Raw genomic sequence first — 19,682 nt, forward strand, 5'->3', positions numbered from 1 at the left:
AGTTTAATGTTACAAATAAATCAAATGTAGGTCTAAACCTTGAGCTCTTAGATTTTAACCTGGTGAAATGTTTTTTTATCCATCTAACCAGACCCTCATACGCAAAAAAACATCTAGTCGCCCACTGCAAACAGATTTCCACTGGGCTAAAATAAATATAATATGGGTATAAACTAAAAAAAAATATTTTTATACATTTTTATTATTTTTATATCCAGGTTCCGGGAGAAAAGTCAGTAAATTCGAGTAAAATCACAGGCTTCGCTTATCCCGTGCGAATGCGCCACACGAAATTCAGATGTCGCGGGGTAATTTCTAAATCACACGAGGTCCCTAGATAATACTAATCCCGTGCGAATAGGGCTTTAGAATGTCCCACTGCGAGAAGAGAGAACTGTCCGGCTTGCCTGCGCTTTTTTCACTCCTCCCCTCACTTCAGCCGCTACTCTCGCATACATTACAGGCGAGGCGAGGCAAGGCGCATCTCAAACAATGACGCGGAGCACTATTGTTGTGTACTATGAAGACCTACAATAATTTGTGGTGAAAATGGAGCTTAGCTGGATCTTATTGCTCTGGTGTTTACTCGACCATGGTAAGACATTTAGGCGTATTTGTAAAATCGAAAGTGACACAGTTTGTGGTGTTTCTTCGAATACATTCGACATAAATGCATGTATCATTATTTTGCTGTGTGTGGTTGGTGACCATTGTAAGACATTTAGGGTTGCAGGCATCAAACACAAACTATTTTTCAAGGGTGTGACATCATTCAGACACACAGACAGACATTAAGAATCAGCGTATGAATCTCAAAAATGATGACACATGCAGCATCATGGATGAGTAGTTGGTACCCAGTATTTTTGTTTGGCTCATAATTAACTGTTGATTTCTTCTCCAGGTGTGTCTGGTGTTGAGACAGACCGAGTGTCAGTGATGGAGAGAGATTCAGTCACTCTAAACACTGGTGTTCAAACAAACCAACAAGACAGAATTAGATGGTATTATAATGACCTTAGCATCGCTCAGATCAATAGAGATAGGAGTAAGATCTGTACAGATGTTCAGTGTAATAATGGCACTGAGAGATTCAGAGACAGACTGAAGCTGGATCATCAGACTGGATCTCTGACCATCACAAACATCACACACACACACTCTGGAGAATATCATCTGAAGATCATCAGCAACAGCAGCAGTGGAAAGGTCTTCAATTTTATGGTTCATGGTGAGTCATTACATTAGTGAATCTTTAAATGCAGTTTATATATGTGTAAATCACATTGTTAATGTGTTTTTGTAAAATATATATGTCGTTTATATGCACAATCCATGCATAAATGTATCCTTTCAGATCGAAAGTCAAGAGAGGTCATGTTCACAGTTCTCTCATGTTGTGTAGTTGTTGTTTGTTTTCAGCAAAAGATCCTCCAGCATCTGTTGGTGTGTGTTTCAGGAGTTTCTGCTGCTGAACGAGAAGAAGTGAAGATAAAGGAGGGAGAATCTGTCACTTTTGATCCCGGTGTATTAAAAAAAAACAAATAATTTATTGACTTGGTATTTTAAAGACATTCTCATCGCTGAAATCACTGGAGATCAGAGTAAGATCTGTGCAGATGTTCAGTGTGAAGAGAGATTCAGAGACAGACTGAAGCTGGATCATCAGACTGGATCTCTGACCATCACACACACCAGAAACACAGACTCTGGAGAATATAAACTACAGATCATCATCAACAGCAGCTTCAGCATCACTAGAGTGAAGAGATTCAATCTTACTGTCATTGGTGAGTGTATAATTCAGCCATTCAAACAACCTCTGAGGAATTTAAATAACAGTTCAATATTTTAAATCAACCCAATAAGTTGGCTTTGTCTCAATGGCATTTTAACTAATGTTACAAACATGTTACAATAAAGTTACAGTTAATGAACAATGCAGTTTTCCTATGAACAGTGTTTCCTGTTGATCTCTCAGTGCTGATGCTGTTTTAACTGCTGTTGCTGAAGACAACAGATGAAGCCATTTATCAGTTAAATAACTGATCAAAGATATTGTTAAATACTGATGGATACTCATTCACTCTCCAGTAATAATGTCTGTCTGTCTTCGTCTGTTCCAGGTTCAGGTTTGTCTTCAGGAGCTGTAGCAGGAATATGTGTTGTTGTTCTGCTGGTTTCTGCAGTTGTGACTGCTGGTGTGATTTACCGTCAGCACAGGAGCCATACAGCAGAACCACAGAGTGTAAGTATTCCATGATCAGCTGATTTAACAAGATATAAGAGATTTACTTATTATCCTTTATATTAACACTACAGAAGCAGATATTCACCGGTGAGGCAGTCTAAACAATCAAAAACATTAATAACTCCTAGATAACATAAAGTGTCATTTTTTTTAGATGGGAAGTGTTTTATTAGAAAACACCAATACTACAGTTTAAGTCATTTAGATGTGATATTGCAATCACTATAAGTTTATATGTGGTACAAAAGATGTGATGCAGTTTAAGACGGTGTTAAATATTTAGGAACTGAAAACCTCTGTATGAAAAAAAACAACAATCCCAAGTCTGTAGTGTTTTCATGTTTGTGTGACTGCAACATCAATCATTCTCATTACTTTAGCCTTCTGTGAATCTGTGTTTTCTTACAGGAGGATGATGACATGATAACTTAGCTTTGCATTTACTGAATGAGCATTGTGCCACTGTTCGTAGAACAGTATTTGAATGACGATATTAAAGTTTTCGTCTGAGAAAGAACTAAGAATGTGAATGCAGGGCTAAGGAAAGTGAAAAGAATGTGTAAGTAAATGAAAGAGAAAAGAAAGTTGATAGATGGAAGTCGTAAGAAGATCCTTTTAAGAGAAAGATCTATAATAGCTACCGGTTGATGTAAAATACGTCCGACTGTTTGCACTGTATTTTATTATTTTATTTTCCAAACTGTGATTCAGGAAGATTTTTTATTAATTATCTGTCTGATTGGAAGAGATTTTGAAGGGGAACGGGAGAGCTTCACTCCGACGAGGCGAGTGAAGATTAGCTATACTACGGAGAGTATAAAGGTTCGCTGTTTATTTAAAACAGCAAAAGTGAAACGTGCTCTGTGGGGCCCCATTGGGCAATACTGGTTTAAGACACCACCCCAGGAGAGGACGTCTCTGGATTGTAGGTCCAGTGGCACTGCAAACCTGCTCAATCACTTCCATCTCAGATAGGGTCTTAATTATTCTTTTTTTTTTTATTATTCTTTTAATTTCTTCTATGTAAAGCACTTTGAATTACCACTGTTTAGCTTTGCATTTACTGAATGAGCACTGTGCCACTGTTCGTCCGACTGTTTGCACTGTATTTTATTTTCTAAACTGTTTTAATTATTCTTATTTCTTTTATTATTTATATAATTATTTTAATTTCTTCTATGTAAAGCACTTTGAATTACCACTATGTATGAAATGTGCTATATAAATAAACTTGCCTTGCCTTTAATTGAGTACAATTTTCCCTCAGTAGTAGGCCTACTTGTACTTTCACTTCAGTACATTTTTTGAGTACTTTTTACACCTCTGGGTGGCGGTATATGCACCTAAAAGTTCGTTGCAATCCGCCTTTAATCAAGAGAAGAAGAACGATTCACTCACGATCCGGACATCTCTAGCAATCACACCCTTGACCCGACAGTGCAGCTATGTTACAGGAAAAGTGGTGAAAATGAGGCTTCTCTATAGTTTGCTTCTATTGCTCTGGTGTTTATTCGACCATGGTAAGATATTTAGGCTTATATATTGTCTAACGTTAGAGCTCTTCCGGCCAACGATGAAACCGAAAGTTGTTCTGTTTTGTTATTCCAGTCGCGTTATGTTCGACAGGCTTTCATCGTAGGAATTTCGCGTTCGGTGTTTTTGCTCAACCATATGGCAATACATTTATTTGTTAAAATCTCACTTACTGCCAGCGAATAAAAAACGAATGATGTCTGGAACTAGATCCAAGTGTTAGACGTGACTAATCAAATCAAATATTGAAAAAGTCCATGTAAATGATCAAATCATGTGATTTGGTATGTCTACATATAACCTGGCATCATAGCGTAAATGGCCTAATGCTGCCTTCACGTGGAGTTCTTGTTTCCTTCTCATGAAGTCCATATTAGGCTACCTCATCGCATTCAAGTTTTCACTTGAGAGGGCATTAGCCAACCGTCTAAAGAGTTAGACCAAACAAAAGAGCAACAGTAAGCGCTGTGCCAATTCCTACACATAAACCAGTTTAAGCATATGCCCAAAATTATAGAAATGACTGGAGATTTTAAGTAGGCTACATGTTATTTATTCATGTTATACTTGAATTTGTAAATTGATATTGTTAAAAGTTAGTCCACGTAGTACTTAAAAAAAATATATATTTATATATGAAAGAAAAAATATAGAGTTATAGTGTTAAGATGAACACTAGGTGTTAACACGCCATTCCTAAGAAAACAATTCAATCAACCAATCAGATTAAAGGGACATGTTTACGGTTTATGTCAAGTTTAGGCTTGATTAGTTGCTTCGTCATCAGTTATGCACCATCATTTTCCTTTTAGTGATAAGTTATGTTTAGGGGTAGGGTTAGGACAACATTTTCAGACAGAAATGTTTCAGGATCAACAATTTTATGACTTACTTGGCAAAATCACAGTGACCTTAGTATTAATTGTCAAAGTGTTGCCGAAAAAGATGCATTTTTAGGCCGTTTCTTGAAAATGGCTCAGACACAGCTGCTCGGATTCAGTAATGAGTATTTCATAGTCATAATGGCTAGGCTAACATTAATTATGAAATGAGTTATGGGAATATGAAAATTCTTAGTTGCGTGAAAGGCACAGGGAAAGGGTGGTTGCAAACTGTCAATACATAAGCTTGCAGAATATGCAAGATTTTGGACTGTATGATTTTTTGTTGTTTCGTGTATGTTAATTTCTAATTTTCTAATGTTAATAGTACTGTTCATTTATTTTTCAGGTTTTCCCTGGATTGTTTCAGATGAAGTGTCAGTGATGGAGGGAGATTCAGTCACTTTAAACACTGATTTTGAAGTAAAACAACAACAAGATATTAAATGGTATTTTAATTACATTTGCATTGCTCAAAAAAGCGGAGATCAAAGTAAGATCTGTACAGATGTTCAGTGTGAAGATGGTGATATGAGATTCAGAGGCAGACTGAAGCTGGATCATCAGACTGGATCTCTGACCATCACGAACACCACAAACACAGACTCTGGAGTTTATCAACTAGAGATCATCAGCATCCATGAAAAGATCTTCATTGTAACTGTTCATGGTGAGTCATTATGTTTAAAAGCAAAGTCTTGAACATTTAAAAGTAGGGTATGCAAAAAAATGTTTCATTAAAGGGTTAGTTCACCCAAAAATGAAAATAATGTCATTAATGACTCACCCTCATGTCGTTCTAAGCCCGTAAGACCTCCGTTCATCTTCGGAACACAGTTTAAGATATTTTAGATTTAGTCCGAGAGCTTTCTGTCCGTCCATTGAAGCTGTATATACAGTATACGTGTCCATAAAGGTAATAAAAACATCATCAAAGTAGTCCATGTGACATCGGTGGGTTAGTTAGAAGTTTTTGAAGCATCGAAAATACTTTTTGGTCCAAAAATAACACAAAATAAGACTTTATTCAGCATTGTATTCTCTCCCGGGTCTGTCTCCTTTTTTGATCAAGTAGTGCGGTATAGCGTCCACACAAGCTACATTTTCCCAAGCAACTAAAGCTCAAATTCAAATTGGAAAATACAACTTCTTCTCTTTGTGTTTTATGGCGGTTGGCAACCGTAGGGCCATATGATTTCATTCCTGCGCTGTGGAAAACACGGACCGAATCCAGGCATAAAAACGGAACTTAGGCTATAATGCGGAATTTCACAGAATTTGTCAGATCTTGGATGAAAAGTAGGTCACTAAACTTAAATAAAATTGCGATATAGACTAGTGTCTGTGAATGTTAAACCACCTATTTAACCACAGATCCTGCCCTGGGTGGTTTGGAAGGCTCCACTCATGTGCTAGGATTTTATAAACATTTTAAAATGGCCATTTTAAGCTTTCTCAGACTACTTCTTAAGGTAATTTTCTGGCCTTTAAACAATTTGCAACATGGAATTATGAAGCAGAGCTGTGGGAGTAAAAGCAAACATGCGCAAAGTAATGCCGGCATGTATCTCATCACCTGTGGCGTCATGGTATTGATGCCTGTTTTACTCACGGATAATCCACCAAAGACTCATCCCTTTATCATTGATCCACTGGGCATTTTATCAGAAAATCACAACTATATCTTTTTGGATTTGGTTACGACGCAGTCTTTACACGGATTCTGAATGATGGCAGAGCGCAGGTCTTCAAGCCAGCATTCACAATTACAAAGCGGCGCACGAATAGCTTATCTTCAGCCAAAGTACTGTTGCTACTGCTGCTACTATCAGGAGATGTTCATTTGAATCCTGGACCACTTTTCCATTCAGAGCCTAACTCAACAGCGCATAAAAACATTCAGATGCAGTCAGCATCAGCTGCAGTGATACTCGAGCCGGTTATAACATCTAAAACATCTTACTCGCCTTGGCTCCAGTGCTGGGCGGCGTTTCTACCGGTGGAGCTGTGTGCACTGTCCCCGGATGTCGGCCTGTCGGAAAAGGGGGATAAAGTAGGGACAAAACACCTGCAATAAATCGCGCAATGTTGAAACAGAGGAAGTCAAGACTCTTTCAAACTGTTAATCATGCTAGAATCATCTGGAACTCTGAAACAAAATCCAAAGGAATATTGGAATATACTATATTCTAAGTGTTCTGGTATACGATATGAGATTTTATGTATTATTTAACGAAAATCCTGACCTTGCCTAATGGTTTATGCTCGACTGCCCGTTCATGAGACAGCACCACAGTTCACTCCGACTCGCCGAAAAAAAACACACAATTTGTGAAAAATCAAGATGAATTTTTCAAAGCTAGTTCACTATTGCTAAACTCTCTGAAATTGCCTAGCCTACCTTTAAATCACATCATTGTTGTTCTACTGATATTTTTCCAATGAGATTCAGATGTCTTTTCTCTTTACCTGGAAAAATAAAAACAATATTTGATACTATTTTATAGTACCCACAAACTGTAAAAAAATAAATATATATAGATATTAATTATATAATTTTATTTGGCTTATAATTAACTGTTGATTTCTTCTTCAGGTGCTGATGAAGACCGAGTGTCAGTGATGGAGGGAGATTCAGTCACTCTACACACTGGTGTTCAAACAAACCAACAAGACAGAATTACATGGTCTTATTATTACATTCGCATCGCTCAAATCAATAGAGATCAGAGTAAGATCTGTACAGATGTTCAGTGTAATAATGGCACTGAGAGATTCAGAGACAGACTGAAGCTGGATCCTCAGACTGGATCTCTGACCATCACACCCATCACAGACACACACTCCGGAGAATATAAACTACAGATCAGCAGCGGCAGCAGCGAGACTGAAAAGATCTTCAATGTTATATTATATGGTAAGTCATTGTTTAAATGCAAATCTTGTACATCATTAATGTGTTTAGTGATATGTTTTGCAGAGGTAGAGGTGTTTTTTCTCTTTACCTGTATATTAATTTTGATACAGTATAAAGATAATTTCTTCAAAAAACACATTTAATGTTAAAGTGGAATTTGTTTAATTATATATAAATTACTATGTGTATGTAATTTATTTAATTAAAATAGTAATAAAATAGATCAATATTAGTATTATTTATATCTAAATAATAATGTCATGACATTTTAATTTATTTTAAAAAGGTACTGCAAGATGAAATGCAATCTGTGATGTGTGGACATAATCGGAAGAAATCCCTAATGCAAAATACATGCTTCATGACTTCATCATCATCTTGCTTGTTATGAATTAGATCTGGAGTAATTAGTATCTCACTACACGTAGTCTTTTCATTGGATACTTTTTATTATTGTTTATAATCATTTCTTCTACTTGAGTAATTACTTCTATTAGAACTTGTACTTAGTATAGTATAGATTTTTAGTAGTATAGTATAAATTTTGGCACAAAATGTGGATAAATTTTGCTTTTCAGACTTTTCGGTCAAGAGAGCCTGTTTTTTTCCCCCCGAAAAAGATCCTCCAATCATCTTTTGGTTTGTGTTTCAGGTGTTTCTGTTTTTGAACGAGATAAAATGAAGAGAAAGGCCGTGAAAGAGGGAGAATCTGTTATTTTATACACTGGTGTAGTAAGAAAACTGAATGATTCAATAACATGGTATATTAATGAGATTCTCATCGCTGAAATCTGTGATGAACCCAGAAAAACCTGTACAGATGTTCAGTGTAATGAAGGTAATGAGAGATTCAGAGACAGACTGAAGCTGGATCATCAGACTGGATCTCTGATCATCACACACATCACAGACACAGACGCTGGAGAATATACACTGAAGATCATCAGCAGCAGATTCAACATCACTAACAGCTTCAGTGTTTCTGTCACCACCACCGGTGAGTGTCGTTTAATCATTCAGTGTATTTTACCTTGAGCAATTTCAAAATAAAGTTTACTGTATTTAAATCCAAACAGTAAATGTTTTCATTGTGGCCTGTTTAAAAAGTGAGCTCGGACATATGTACAGGTGTAAATGTCAGACAAAAGTATCCACCTCATTTGTCAGGGAATGAGCATGGCCATTTGTAATTTTAATGTGTCTGGCTTCCAGTGTCATTCTCTTCCAGTTATTTTTAGCTGTATAAAACAGCTCATTCTGCTGCTTGATGTTTCTTACCATATTATATTAATATACCATCTTAATTATAAACACGCTGGCTTGTAGCGCAAACCGTTTTACAGTTTACTGAACTTTGATATTATTCTTGTTGATTCCCTATAGCGGGTGATAAATCAGAAGCCTCACACATTCAGAGAAAACGCATTACTTCTGCGTTGAAAAATAAGGTGGATTGGTAGAGTTGATTATCAGTTTATCTCTAGTAATAATGATATGGAATATTGTGTGTTTGTCTTTATCTGCTCCAGATTCAGGTGTATCTTCAGCTGTTAGAGGAGGAGTAAGTGCTGCTGCTATAATAGGAATGAGTGCTGCTGTTATTCTGCTGGCGGCTGCTGCTGCTGGGATTTACTATTGCCACAGATCAAAACAAAAAAGCAAGTATTACACCCAGCTGATATAAAGCTGTACAAATATAAATATAAGATTTATTGGCATTAAGATTTTTTTTAAATATGTAAAAGTATGTATTTTAATTGTAAGAGTTTGTTGTTGTTTAAACAGAAAACGGGATACCACGCCATGATGATCATCAGGTGAGATACTCTGAGCACTGAACCTTCTGTCTGCAAAAACTGAATTTATAACAGAAATAAATCCATGTGTTCAGAGAAGTTTTCTGACTGCTGGCAAAATAGGCTTTCAATAAAACCTTACCGTCTTGTTGTGGCAAATGTCAATACTCAAACAAAAATAGCATCACGGTAAAAGAGATGTCAAGATTCAAATTGTATTTAAAAAGAAAAGTTATTTATTCTGGCAAGAAATGGTTCCCTGATCCCAGCCTAGTGAGAGAGACCCAGAAGAGAGGTTGGCCAGCTGCTTTATAATGCAAGGGAATCTTTTACCCCCACTGTTTACACAAGAAGAAACAAAGACACTTTATGGCAACCCCCAAATCCGAAGACATCTTCCTTTTTTAAGAATTACTTCAGTGCTGCTCTTGACAGACAGGATTTTTTTTTTTTTAAGAAAAGCTTAGCTCCAAGTCTTACAGAGTCGTGGCCAAAGCCAATTCGAATGACCGTTGTTCGCCAGCAGAAGTCATTCCTTGTTTTCAAGTAGCAGGAAATTCAAGCGGAACCGTCGCAACTCTGCTGTCATTATGTTAAGCTTGCCCACCGCCTTTATACACGATGTGATTGGCCTGACTAGAGTTTGTTCTTTTCAGCTTAAAAGCCAACGGAGAGTTTGATAGACGACACTGGCTGCAAAATAAAATTTGCTGCCGCTAGGGTGCGTCTAGATTTCTAGGCTAGTCGACTTGGAGAATGGGTAAACTTTGATAATTTACATATACTACCGTCATTATACCATACAAAGCAGGTTGGAAATTGGAGAAGTGTCACTTTAAGAGAGCATTTATCTTGTGCTGTTTGACTTCAGAATGAAGAACAGGGGTCTTTACATTCAGCAAACATCAGAAAGAAAAAAAAAAACTCTTTGTTGTGGTGGCAGATTTTTATCTTTTATTTCTTACTCTGTTCCTAATGATTTAACAAATGAATGACTGTATTTTGAGCTGTATTATGATATTGATACAGCTGGAGGGTGTGTGTGAGACGGGTGAGAATATTCCCAGGCCGGGGAGGGGTTAAGGCAACCAATGGGGGTCCTTAGTTCCTTTGAATAAAATAGCATTATAAAACTACCAGCAGAACACCTTTGGGGGGTCTCAATCCCTACTTTCTGTCCAGCCTGCAGCTGGCCTGTAGGGTTGGACTGGGAACTTCTTGCAAGGATGAATAAACCATCTTTAAGGACAATTTGGAATCTTACTGCCGAGATGCTGTTTTCGTTTGAATCATTGTTTTTACCTGAATCATCAATACTGAACATCTGCTTTACCTTCTGTGAATCGTTTTCTTTCTTTCAGGAGAATGCTGTCAGAGTGTCCCTTGAACCGACTGCCAATCTACAGGAAGGTGCTGCTAACGGGACGTCCACTGGTCAGACTGATGAGCCACTGATTGTTGCTGATAATGAGATTCCACAGTAACATTAATATTTTAATGTCACTGAAAAGGAACATTGGGAGAGATGTGAAAGTTAAGAAAAAGGAAACGGAAAACAAAACTTTTGCACATGTGCACTTCGAACAGGAAAAAGTTGCCATAAGAATCACCTAAGCTACCTCAAGTGTAATATATAATTACTTGCTTGATAAAATGTTTTAAATAGAAATTGACTAAATATTGAGTTTCATCCAGTGAAGCCTCCAAAGTCTTAATTTGTCCTGATTTGGGACCTGATTCTGTGCAGTAGAAATTCAATTTAAATGAATCTTTGTAAAGTTACATAAGTAATATATTCGATAGCAGTGAGCGATTACTTAGTCTTTTGTATTTTGATAAACAGTAAAAAAAAAAAATAAAGCAGTAGGTTTATTAGGCTGCTGTCCCTTTAAGACCGAATGCATGGATTCAGTATATAGCCTGCCCTACTGTACAAACGTTTTCTTTGTTTACGTTTATTAAAGGAGCATTTCACCTGTGGGAACATTAATCTTTATTGAAAGTGGGTCATATATAGTCGAAATGTAACAAAGTCGAATTCGGTGCCTTCTGGACCGAGGAAACACAGAAAGTAACTTTAGTGTGCATTTTTATGAAAGACAACCACTCCCACAATGCACCACATTGCACAGCTCCGCAAGCCACTCCCACTAATCCAGAACACCGCCATATGCTCGCGCCCGCGCCGCTGTCTACATATGCGGTGCGAAACTACGACGATTCACAACACTACCGTCCTTGTCCTCGTCTGAATCCGAAATTTCAAAACTAATGGTTCCCTTATTACGGTGCGTCTCCACTCGCATTCTCCGTTTTTAGTTTACAATCTGTTTAAAAGCCCAGTCTAATAGGTTATTATATAGAACTGTTACAGTAGACAATAATGAAAAGTTATTGGCTTATGCTGTGTGGTTGTTAAGATTCCCATCTATCACTGTTTTCCATGTTCGTAGAGTTAGTTTCTGGAGTAAATGCTGTATATAGGCTATAATCTGAGTTTACACTGGCTTTTTTTTTTAAATGGTGGGTGCTGGTGTTTCGCTTGCGTTCGGCCAATCAGCGTATACTAACGTGACTGGTAGTTCCTATAGACGGATTTCTATGCAACGTCATCACAGAGATGCGCGCAACTAGGGGGCAGAAAGCAGCTCTTTACAGCATATCTAGCAGAAACAGAGATGACATGGATCTTTTATACATAGAATATTTTTTTTATTCTATATACCTTATATTCTATCATATTAGAATATCTATCATATTGTATAGACCTTTTTTTCTATCATATTATTATAGTGTAGCATATAATTCAGTGTAGCAGTCAAATATTATATTTAATATATTAATTGAATGTATGAATGTTGAATGTTAATATGGGTGTGGGTATATAAGATTGACTACATTGACCTTTAATGTACATTGATAATAATTAAAACATTTAAAATAAAATACTAAAAACTTTGTACACTTTCCGTGAAATATTAGCATTGTGTCCATTGACCAAAGTCCAGACCAGAGTCTCAGGAACTGAACCTGTAAAAGCTACACTGAAAGACTTGAATTATTGCAGCAACAAAAATGACCAATATGTGTTTATGTATTGTGTATTGTATTGTTATATATCCCATAACTATTACATTTTAATGGTGTTAAGCTTTTGAATGATGTTCACGGTAAAACAATATTGTTATTTTGGATTTAATTTATTCATACATGTTGAAATGTGTAAAAGTGAATAAAAAAATTGTAAAGTGTATCATTCTGCCTTTTGTAAGCATTGCAGATTAGTTTTTTACAGTGAAGATCTTGTATTTGATGTGAGGATGATTGAGATGTGGGGCGTAAAGACTACTGACATTATACTTTTATTTTTCTCCATTTTGTCTGTTTCAGTTCTTAACACACAGTAATACCACATGTTCATGCAGAATCTTTTTGTTCACCCATCAGATCAAACCACATGTTTGTACATAAAAAAAGATAGACGTATAGTTGAGTTGCTGCAGTCTTGCGTTATTGTTAAAAAGGGGGCAGCGCAATGATCAGGTGTCTTAACTATTATTATATAACTAACTATTATAAGAGATGTCATTTTTGCTTTGGATACTAGAAAGCAGTGATGTGCTTGTGCAACAACATTTGTAAAAATATCCAACATATACCATATGTGTAATATTGTAATTAAAAAATAATAGTTTGATTTACAAAGCAAACAGTGAAGCGTGGGGGATCAATGTAAAAATAAGAAGGTTCATTTCCAAGACAAATTTTTTTTTTTTTTTATATATTTTTTTTTTTTCTGGATGCTATTAGAGCACCACTATATTAAATGAATACAGATAAACAACATTTTAAACAATATAACAACATGTGCTGTGTGTATTTGATCATCGTTTTTTGGGAATATTTTCATACACAGCATCAGTCTTTGATTTCTGCAAGAAAAAAATATATACTTAATCAGGAACATTACTGATACAATAGAAAATTAATAGCAGACCAACTGAGGTTTCACTGTGCAAAGCTTAATCTTTTGTTTTGTTTTCAAAAACTACTTCAGATCAGATGCTAACGTGGAGCAGCAAGAGGAAATGACATCATTCATGACTTTTCAAACAGTCAAATCCTCAAACAGATTCAGTTCTGCAGGATTGCTTCTCTGTGCTGAGAATGACTGTCTTTCACACAACAGCAAAGACACTTGTTGCAGAACGTCTACAAAGAAAGCAACGTCTGCTAAAGCTGCATCTCAGCTCAGATAATCATAAACCGCAGAGGAGCTGCAGCTCGAGGACAGTTAATAACTATGTGTCCTACTTTCTGTCCAAAGACAATCTAATGGTAAAAGCTGATTTTGTATGGGTTAGGCTATTTAAAAATAACAAACCACATTACATATGATTTTAAACAAAAGATAATTTAGGCCACAAAGCACATAATGATAAAAAATAGAATAGAATACTAATAAAAAAAATTTTAAGGTATGAGTTAAACCACAAACGTCTGTTCGCTGACCGTCTGATGCTGCAAACTTCAATCACACTAACTGACTGCAACTACTTCCTGCAGCTTCTTACCTTTTGTCGTGTTGTTGGTTTACAACCAGTTCTGTCTTCCTCCTGGGTCTGAACTGCATGTACAGTTATGACAGACATGTTAGGACAGTTTTTATTATTATATAGAAATTTATGTTTTAAAAAGATAAAGGTGTGTATAGATGAATTGCTTGCTCATCTGACCTGTTTTTCTACATTTCTTGCAGACGCAGAAGATCACGATTATAGCAACAATCATCAGAGATCCAGCAGAGATCAACACTATCAGAGACACTGGAGAGAGTGAAGAAGACTGTTCACCCAGCTCTGTAATAGAAAGAAGTGAACGCATCAGTGTGATCTACAACAGAAGACATAGATCAGGTCAGTAAACACACACATATATGATCAGTGCTGTGGTACCTGGACATGTGTGGCAGAGTGTGTGGATGTCCAGATGTGTGGTCTGGTTGCTGATGGGATTGTTCAGCACACAGCTGTAGGTGTTTTTATCCTGATATTCCACCTCCAGAGGTAGAGAGAGACTGATGCTGAGATCACACACACTGATGCTGGACAATACACTGATTCCTGCGTACCAGGAGAGAGTCGCATCACACACATTCAACACTGATGAACACACCAGTGAACATGATGATGAAGAACAGTGTGAAGAGTTACGGATGATGACAGGAACAGGCAGACGAGCTGGAAAACATGAGAGAATAAAGAGAGATATGTAAATCTAAACAATCTTATTTTCGGTGTAGTGTGTTTACAATAAGTGAGTCTTTCTGTGACTCGCTGTAACTATAAAATTATTACAAATTTTTCTAAGAAATATCCAGAGTTCACTACAAGTTAAGCTCAATCCAATGCATTTTTGGCATAAATATTGATTGCCCCAAAAAATGATTTCCACTTGTCCACCAGAAAAGAAAAAAAATCTGTTACAGTGAGGCACTGAATGGGCCGATCTGTAAACATTAAAAACTCAGTGTTTCAGTTGTGGAGGACGAGACAAATAATCTCTACTCACCATAGACAGAAACACTGAATGATTTTATTGACAGTTTCGCTCCAGATAGTCTATAATCTCCAGCATGTTCAGTTGTGGTGTGTGTGATGGTCAGAGATCCAGTTTGATCGTCCAGCTTCAGTCTGTCTCTGAATCTCCCATCAGGAACATCATCATATACAGTCATGCTGTCGGCCATTACATTGATTTCTGCTATTAAAGTGTTTTCATCTCCAAACCTCCACAGAATCAGATCATCATCCATCATTTCAGTGAGACCAGAGTTTAGAGTAACAGAATCTCCCTCCGTCACTGACACTGACTCACCAAACACACCTGGAGAACATGAACAGGATCAGATTAAGGCTTCTTCTGATGGTTTATAAACCAGAGGTCGGTTGCACCAGCTGGACACTCAGTTGTAAGACTAGACTGGATGTAAAATATACCTTAAAACTTGGAGGATTAATACCTGTAGCACCATAGGAGTATCACACATCTGACAGTAAATCTTACAGTCAAAGGTGTAAAGTTAAAAGGCATGACAAGATTACTTTCATGTCAGTGAATTAATTGATACTGCAGATTATGGTTTATGGTTAATTTGCGCAGGATAAGTGAGATGTGTGCCGGATGTACACTGCCGACAGATGTAACTGACCTAACAACACTTCTGTATAATGACATATTATTTTTTCTGGGATTATTAGCAGAAACTGTATGCATCATCTGAGGGATAGTATGATTGGAAATAATTTATCACGTCTTTGAGTCCATTCACAGCAAGCGATATTTAGCCTGGGAATGATTGAAATTAACTGTAAAAAAAACTGTATTATCTGACACAGTTATTACATAACCCTATAGGCTTCAAAGTGAATTAAGCTGTATGCACATACCTTTTATAAAGAGCACTTTGACCTTTGCAGAAGGCTTATATGTAGCTCGTTTACTTTCAATAAACGGGGACAATTCCCAGATTTAAATAAACAACCATTTACATTCTTTAGACGTTTGCCTTGTAAGAATATACAAAGAGTTTGGAAATAAAAAACCTTGTTCTGTAACGTTTATTGAAATCAGATAGTGCTGTGGCTTCATGACATGAGCATTTCAGTTATTTATTAATAGCAAAGTTTTTAAACATCGTGAATCATCTGCGCTGGGTGTATTTGCACATGGTCGTAGTTTTAGTTGGCGCATCAGGTATACATTTTTATTGAAAGATCTTACAAACAGTCATTTTACTCTACGTCCAACTGGTACGGCTCATGATGTTTGAAATTATTAATTGAACTGCTTTTTGAACAATAATACATTTTACTTCTGTTGTTGTTCATTATTACTAGGCCCTAACTTTTATTTATATATTTAATAGAGATGGCTATGTATGTTCAGTAACAATCTTTGAAAAGTACAAAACAGCCCTGAGTTTTGAAAAGCGCTTTCTGAGTTAATGCAGTATAGAAATTTTTATACTGCATTAACTCTCCCTGACTTTTAACAGTTTAATACATTGGCCTGTAAATCACAATTTTAAAATTATTGGGCAAACAGAGGTAACGATGAATGTTCGGTATGCGCTGTTCTGAAATATTAAGCCATAAAAAATGCTTTATAACTTACCAGTCAGGCGGCACCAGCACAAACTGAGCAAAACACACATGTGGAACATTTTCTTCACCCGTTCAGTGTCTGTGATCTAATATAACTTTCCGTTGAATCAACCCACGACAGAGTCTGACCCTCCTAGTTCACACAAAACCTGAACGCATGTTATACAGCCTTAGTTACATTAAGAAAAAGTTTATTTCTAGCTCTTATTATGGCTTTAAAATCTGGTTTCACAGACAAGGCTAAAGTCTAGTTCCAGACTAAAATATATGTTCGAGCTGTTTTAACTGAAAGCAACTTGCACTGGCATATCTTAAAATATTGTTTTGTCTCAAGACACACACTAATGTTTTTTACAAGGCACGTTTATAAAAGCTAAATGTCCTATGAATTGAACTAATGTCTAATCCTGGGTTAATCTAAACCCTGTCTGTAAAACCAGGTCTAACTGTTTTATTTAAATTTTTTGGTTTTTAGTATTTTTTTCTCATTTAATTCTGATAATAGTTGAATATTTTAAATAGACTACATAAAAGGAGAACGTTGTGCGAATCTCCTTGGATTAAGAATTCCAAATGGTTTTATAGTTAAATTGAATAATCAATTATTGTGTATATGAAGAAGAAGAAAAAAACAGTTATAACCGTGTGGCCTTCTTTCATTGCCAGTCTCATTGAGGTCTGACTCTTGCAGCTCATCTATTGAGTCAAACTGAAACTGCTGCGGTCAGTTTTCTTCAGAAACAGGGTTTCGAATCTTTTGCACGACAGTGGCCATTTGTTTGATCTGTGTTCAGTTTGTAGGTGAAGAGCTTCTTCCTGTCCTGCTGAACCTCACAGATTTCCTCTCTATAGATACACCTGCTTTACAGAGAAATAAAGTACTGAATCAATCCATCAAAACTAAAAGCAGTGAAAGAAGAGAAACAGTTCGGCATTCATCTGGCCAATCTGAATTTTTACCCATCATGCATTTATAAACTTAAGATTAACAGCTGAATAATACACTGAAAATAAGAACTTTTGCTACTTGATCAATGAGCATCACATTAAAACGCGAACATTTTGTCACAAAATCATTTTGTTATGTTCATCCACTTAAATTTGTGAAATGTGACCACATGAATCGTTTTTGTTGGCATAACAGGACCGTGAATATAGTTCCCAGCATGGCTTGACAAGCAGTATTAAAGGAACACTCCGACTTTTTGGGACTTTAGCCTATTCAACTTATCCCCCAGATTTTTTTTTTTTTTACGATTTCAGCTGAATTGATGATCTCTTTCCGGTTCCAAACAATAACACGCTTGTGTGGTATGGTTCGAGACTCTGTCCAATGAATGGGTGACCTTAGCACACTTGTGGTTTTCTTTACACGGAAAAAGGTGGGGGAAGAGATTAATCTTAAAAGATACTGGAGAAAGTAGTCCTTTAGGTTTGTGGAATTGTTGTGTAAAATGTGTAACGTGTAAAAAGGTATTAAATGTGATGAGGTGTTTGGCGGGAATTGACGGGTCGAGCAGTAAATCTGATATATGTTGCACTGATAGAATCTGCATTATGGTTGTTTTGCATATAGAATTACAGTCACAACACTGGCCAAGTTGGAAGTTACAAACCCAGGCACATCGAATATGCAGTGGGGCTTTTCGAATGTCACCTGCTGTGGCGTTGCAGGTAGAGATGCTGAGCCTCTGCAGTTAAGATCGGAACAGCTGACAGCCAACATGGGCAAACTTACAAGGGCATGGTAGGTCTCACACCTCAAGGGCAGTTATGCAGATAGGATATAATTATAGATCTGGGATTTTGTATTTATTATTTTATTTTACTTGTATAGATATAGTTATCTAGCTCTGGTCCACACTCCACTGCAGTAGATGGCGGTAATGCACCATTGAAACAGCCGCCAAGTCTACACTACTACGTCATCACGCTATAGTGCATAAACCAATAGCATCCAGCTGCAGCCCCGCAGACTCACCTCCGGCTAGACACCAGTGGCTGGACACCAGTGGATAGACAGGCAACGTCATTTCTATTTTCTCCGTCATTTCCGTTTCGCCGCTAATTTCTGTTTTCACAATTTTATTTCCTATTTTCACCTCTGGATTGACATATATTCATTTTATATTTTTACCTATGGATAGAGAGCATATTTATTTTCTGTTTTCACCAGTGGGTAGACAGCATTCTTTGCAGACTTTTGCACACGTCTTTTCCATATTGTCATTTTACTTTTATGACTTAAAATATATAATATAAAAGCTGTGTGCAAATTGAAATATGATCTCTATCATATGTCTTTACATAAAACAATTCTCAATAATATACTTAATATTATAACATCAATAATTAATGCAAACTGCATAGCCTACACAAGAACCACCTCGAAAATATATATTGTTCAGATCATATCACTATTCTTTGTGACTTAAATTCAGCCTAGATCAATGGACTATAACGTTTTGTCAATACAACAGACTTGCACATGTTAATTGACCACAGTTTTTTGCCTTGCCCATTTGGATATTCAATTCTTATTTTTTTTTATAAATGTAACCACTTCTGTTTTTTTAAATATACATAGATTCATTTCATATACATCAGACAATTTACCAAACAATCCAGATCAAATGAACACTTCATGGTTTTGCAATATTTATTGGAAATTACACAATCTGACCATCAGAATGAAGATGCCACAGTCAGGCCCGTAAGGTTGTGGGGAAAGTCCCTATTTCAAGAGAAAATAAAACCTGAACAGTTCAAAATTTGAACTTTAAAAAACACGACATAGTACCTTGAAAACAAGACGATTTTTTTTAAATAGCTAGTTTGTGCATTTGAATTCTGACATGACCTATAAATCATTGACAGTTTATTATTTTTTCTTACCGCTGACATCTGTATGGCGCGTCAAATTTGAAAAGTGAGTAGGCTTGTTTGAGATGAGCAAAATCTGCGCAGAACCGATCACCGGTGATCAGCCCGAGATGCATGCCGGTTAGAAAAGTGTCCGAGAGCCGTCCGCCTGGCTCTGATGTCATGCTGACGTATGTCAAAAAACTCTCTCGAGCGCAAGGCGCACCTGTCGGATTCTGCAGTTGCGCGCAGTTGCTCTCCACCGACTGCACTCAG

General features: G+C 36.7%; 1 protein-coding gene across 2 annotated transcripts; it reads left to right on the top strand.

Moving 5' to 3' along the window:
* The first annotated feature begins 3,574 nt into the window (after positions 1-3,574).
* LOC306987869 (protein sidekick homolog) lies at positions 3,575-12,753 on the top strand. 2 transcript variants are annotated; one of them, XM_079592472.1, is made up of 7 exons: positions 3,575-3,771; positions 5,015-5,335; positions 7,262-7,582; positions 8,235-8,579; positions 9,112-9,244; positions 9,368-9,399; positions 10,740-12,753. In XM_079592472.1, the coding sequence occupies exons 1-6, from the start codon at positions 3,720-3,722 to the stop codon at positions 9,387-9,389; spliced, it is 1,194 nt and encodes a 397-aa protein (XP_079448598.1). In that variant the 5' UTR covers positions 3,575-3,719; the 3' UTR covers positions 9,390-9,399; positions 10,740-12,753. The 2 variants fall into 2 exon arrangements, with proteins under 2 accessions (XP_079448598.1, XP_079448597.1); XM_079592471.1 differs by having other exon boundaries at positions 9,112-9,240.
* Positions 12,754-19,682: the final 6,929 nt, after the last annotated feature.

Source organism: Phoxinus phoxinus (assembly GCF_949152265.1).
Source record: "Phoxinus phoxinus genome assembly, chromosome: 20".
Taxonomy (NCBI): Eukaryota; Metazoa; Chordata; class Actinopteri; order Cypriniformes; family Leuciscidae; genus Phoxinus; species Phoxinus phoxinus.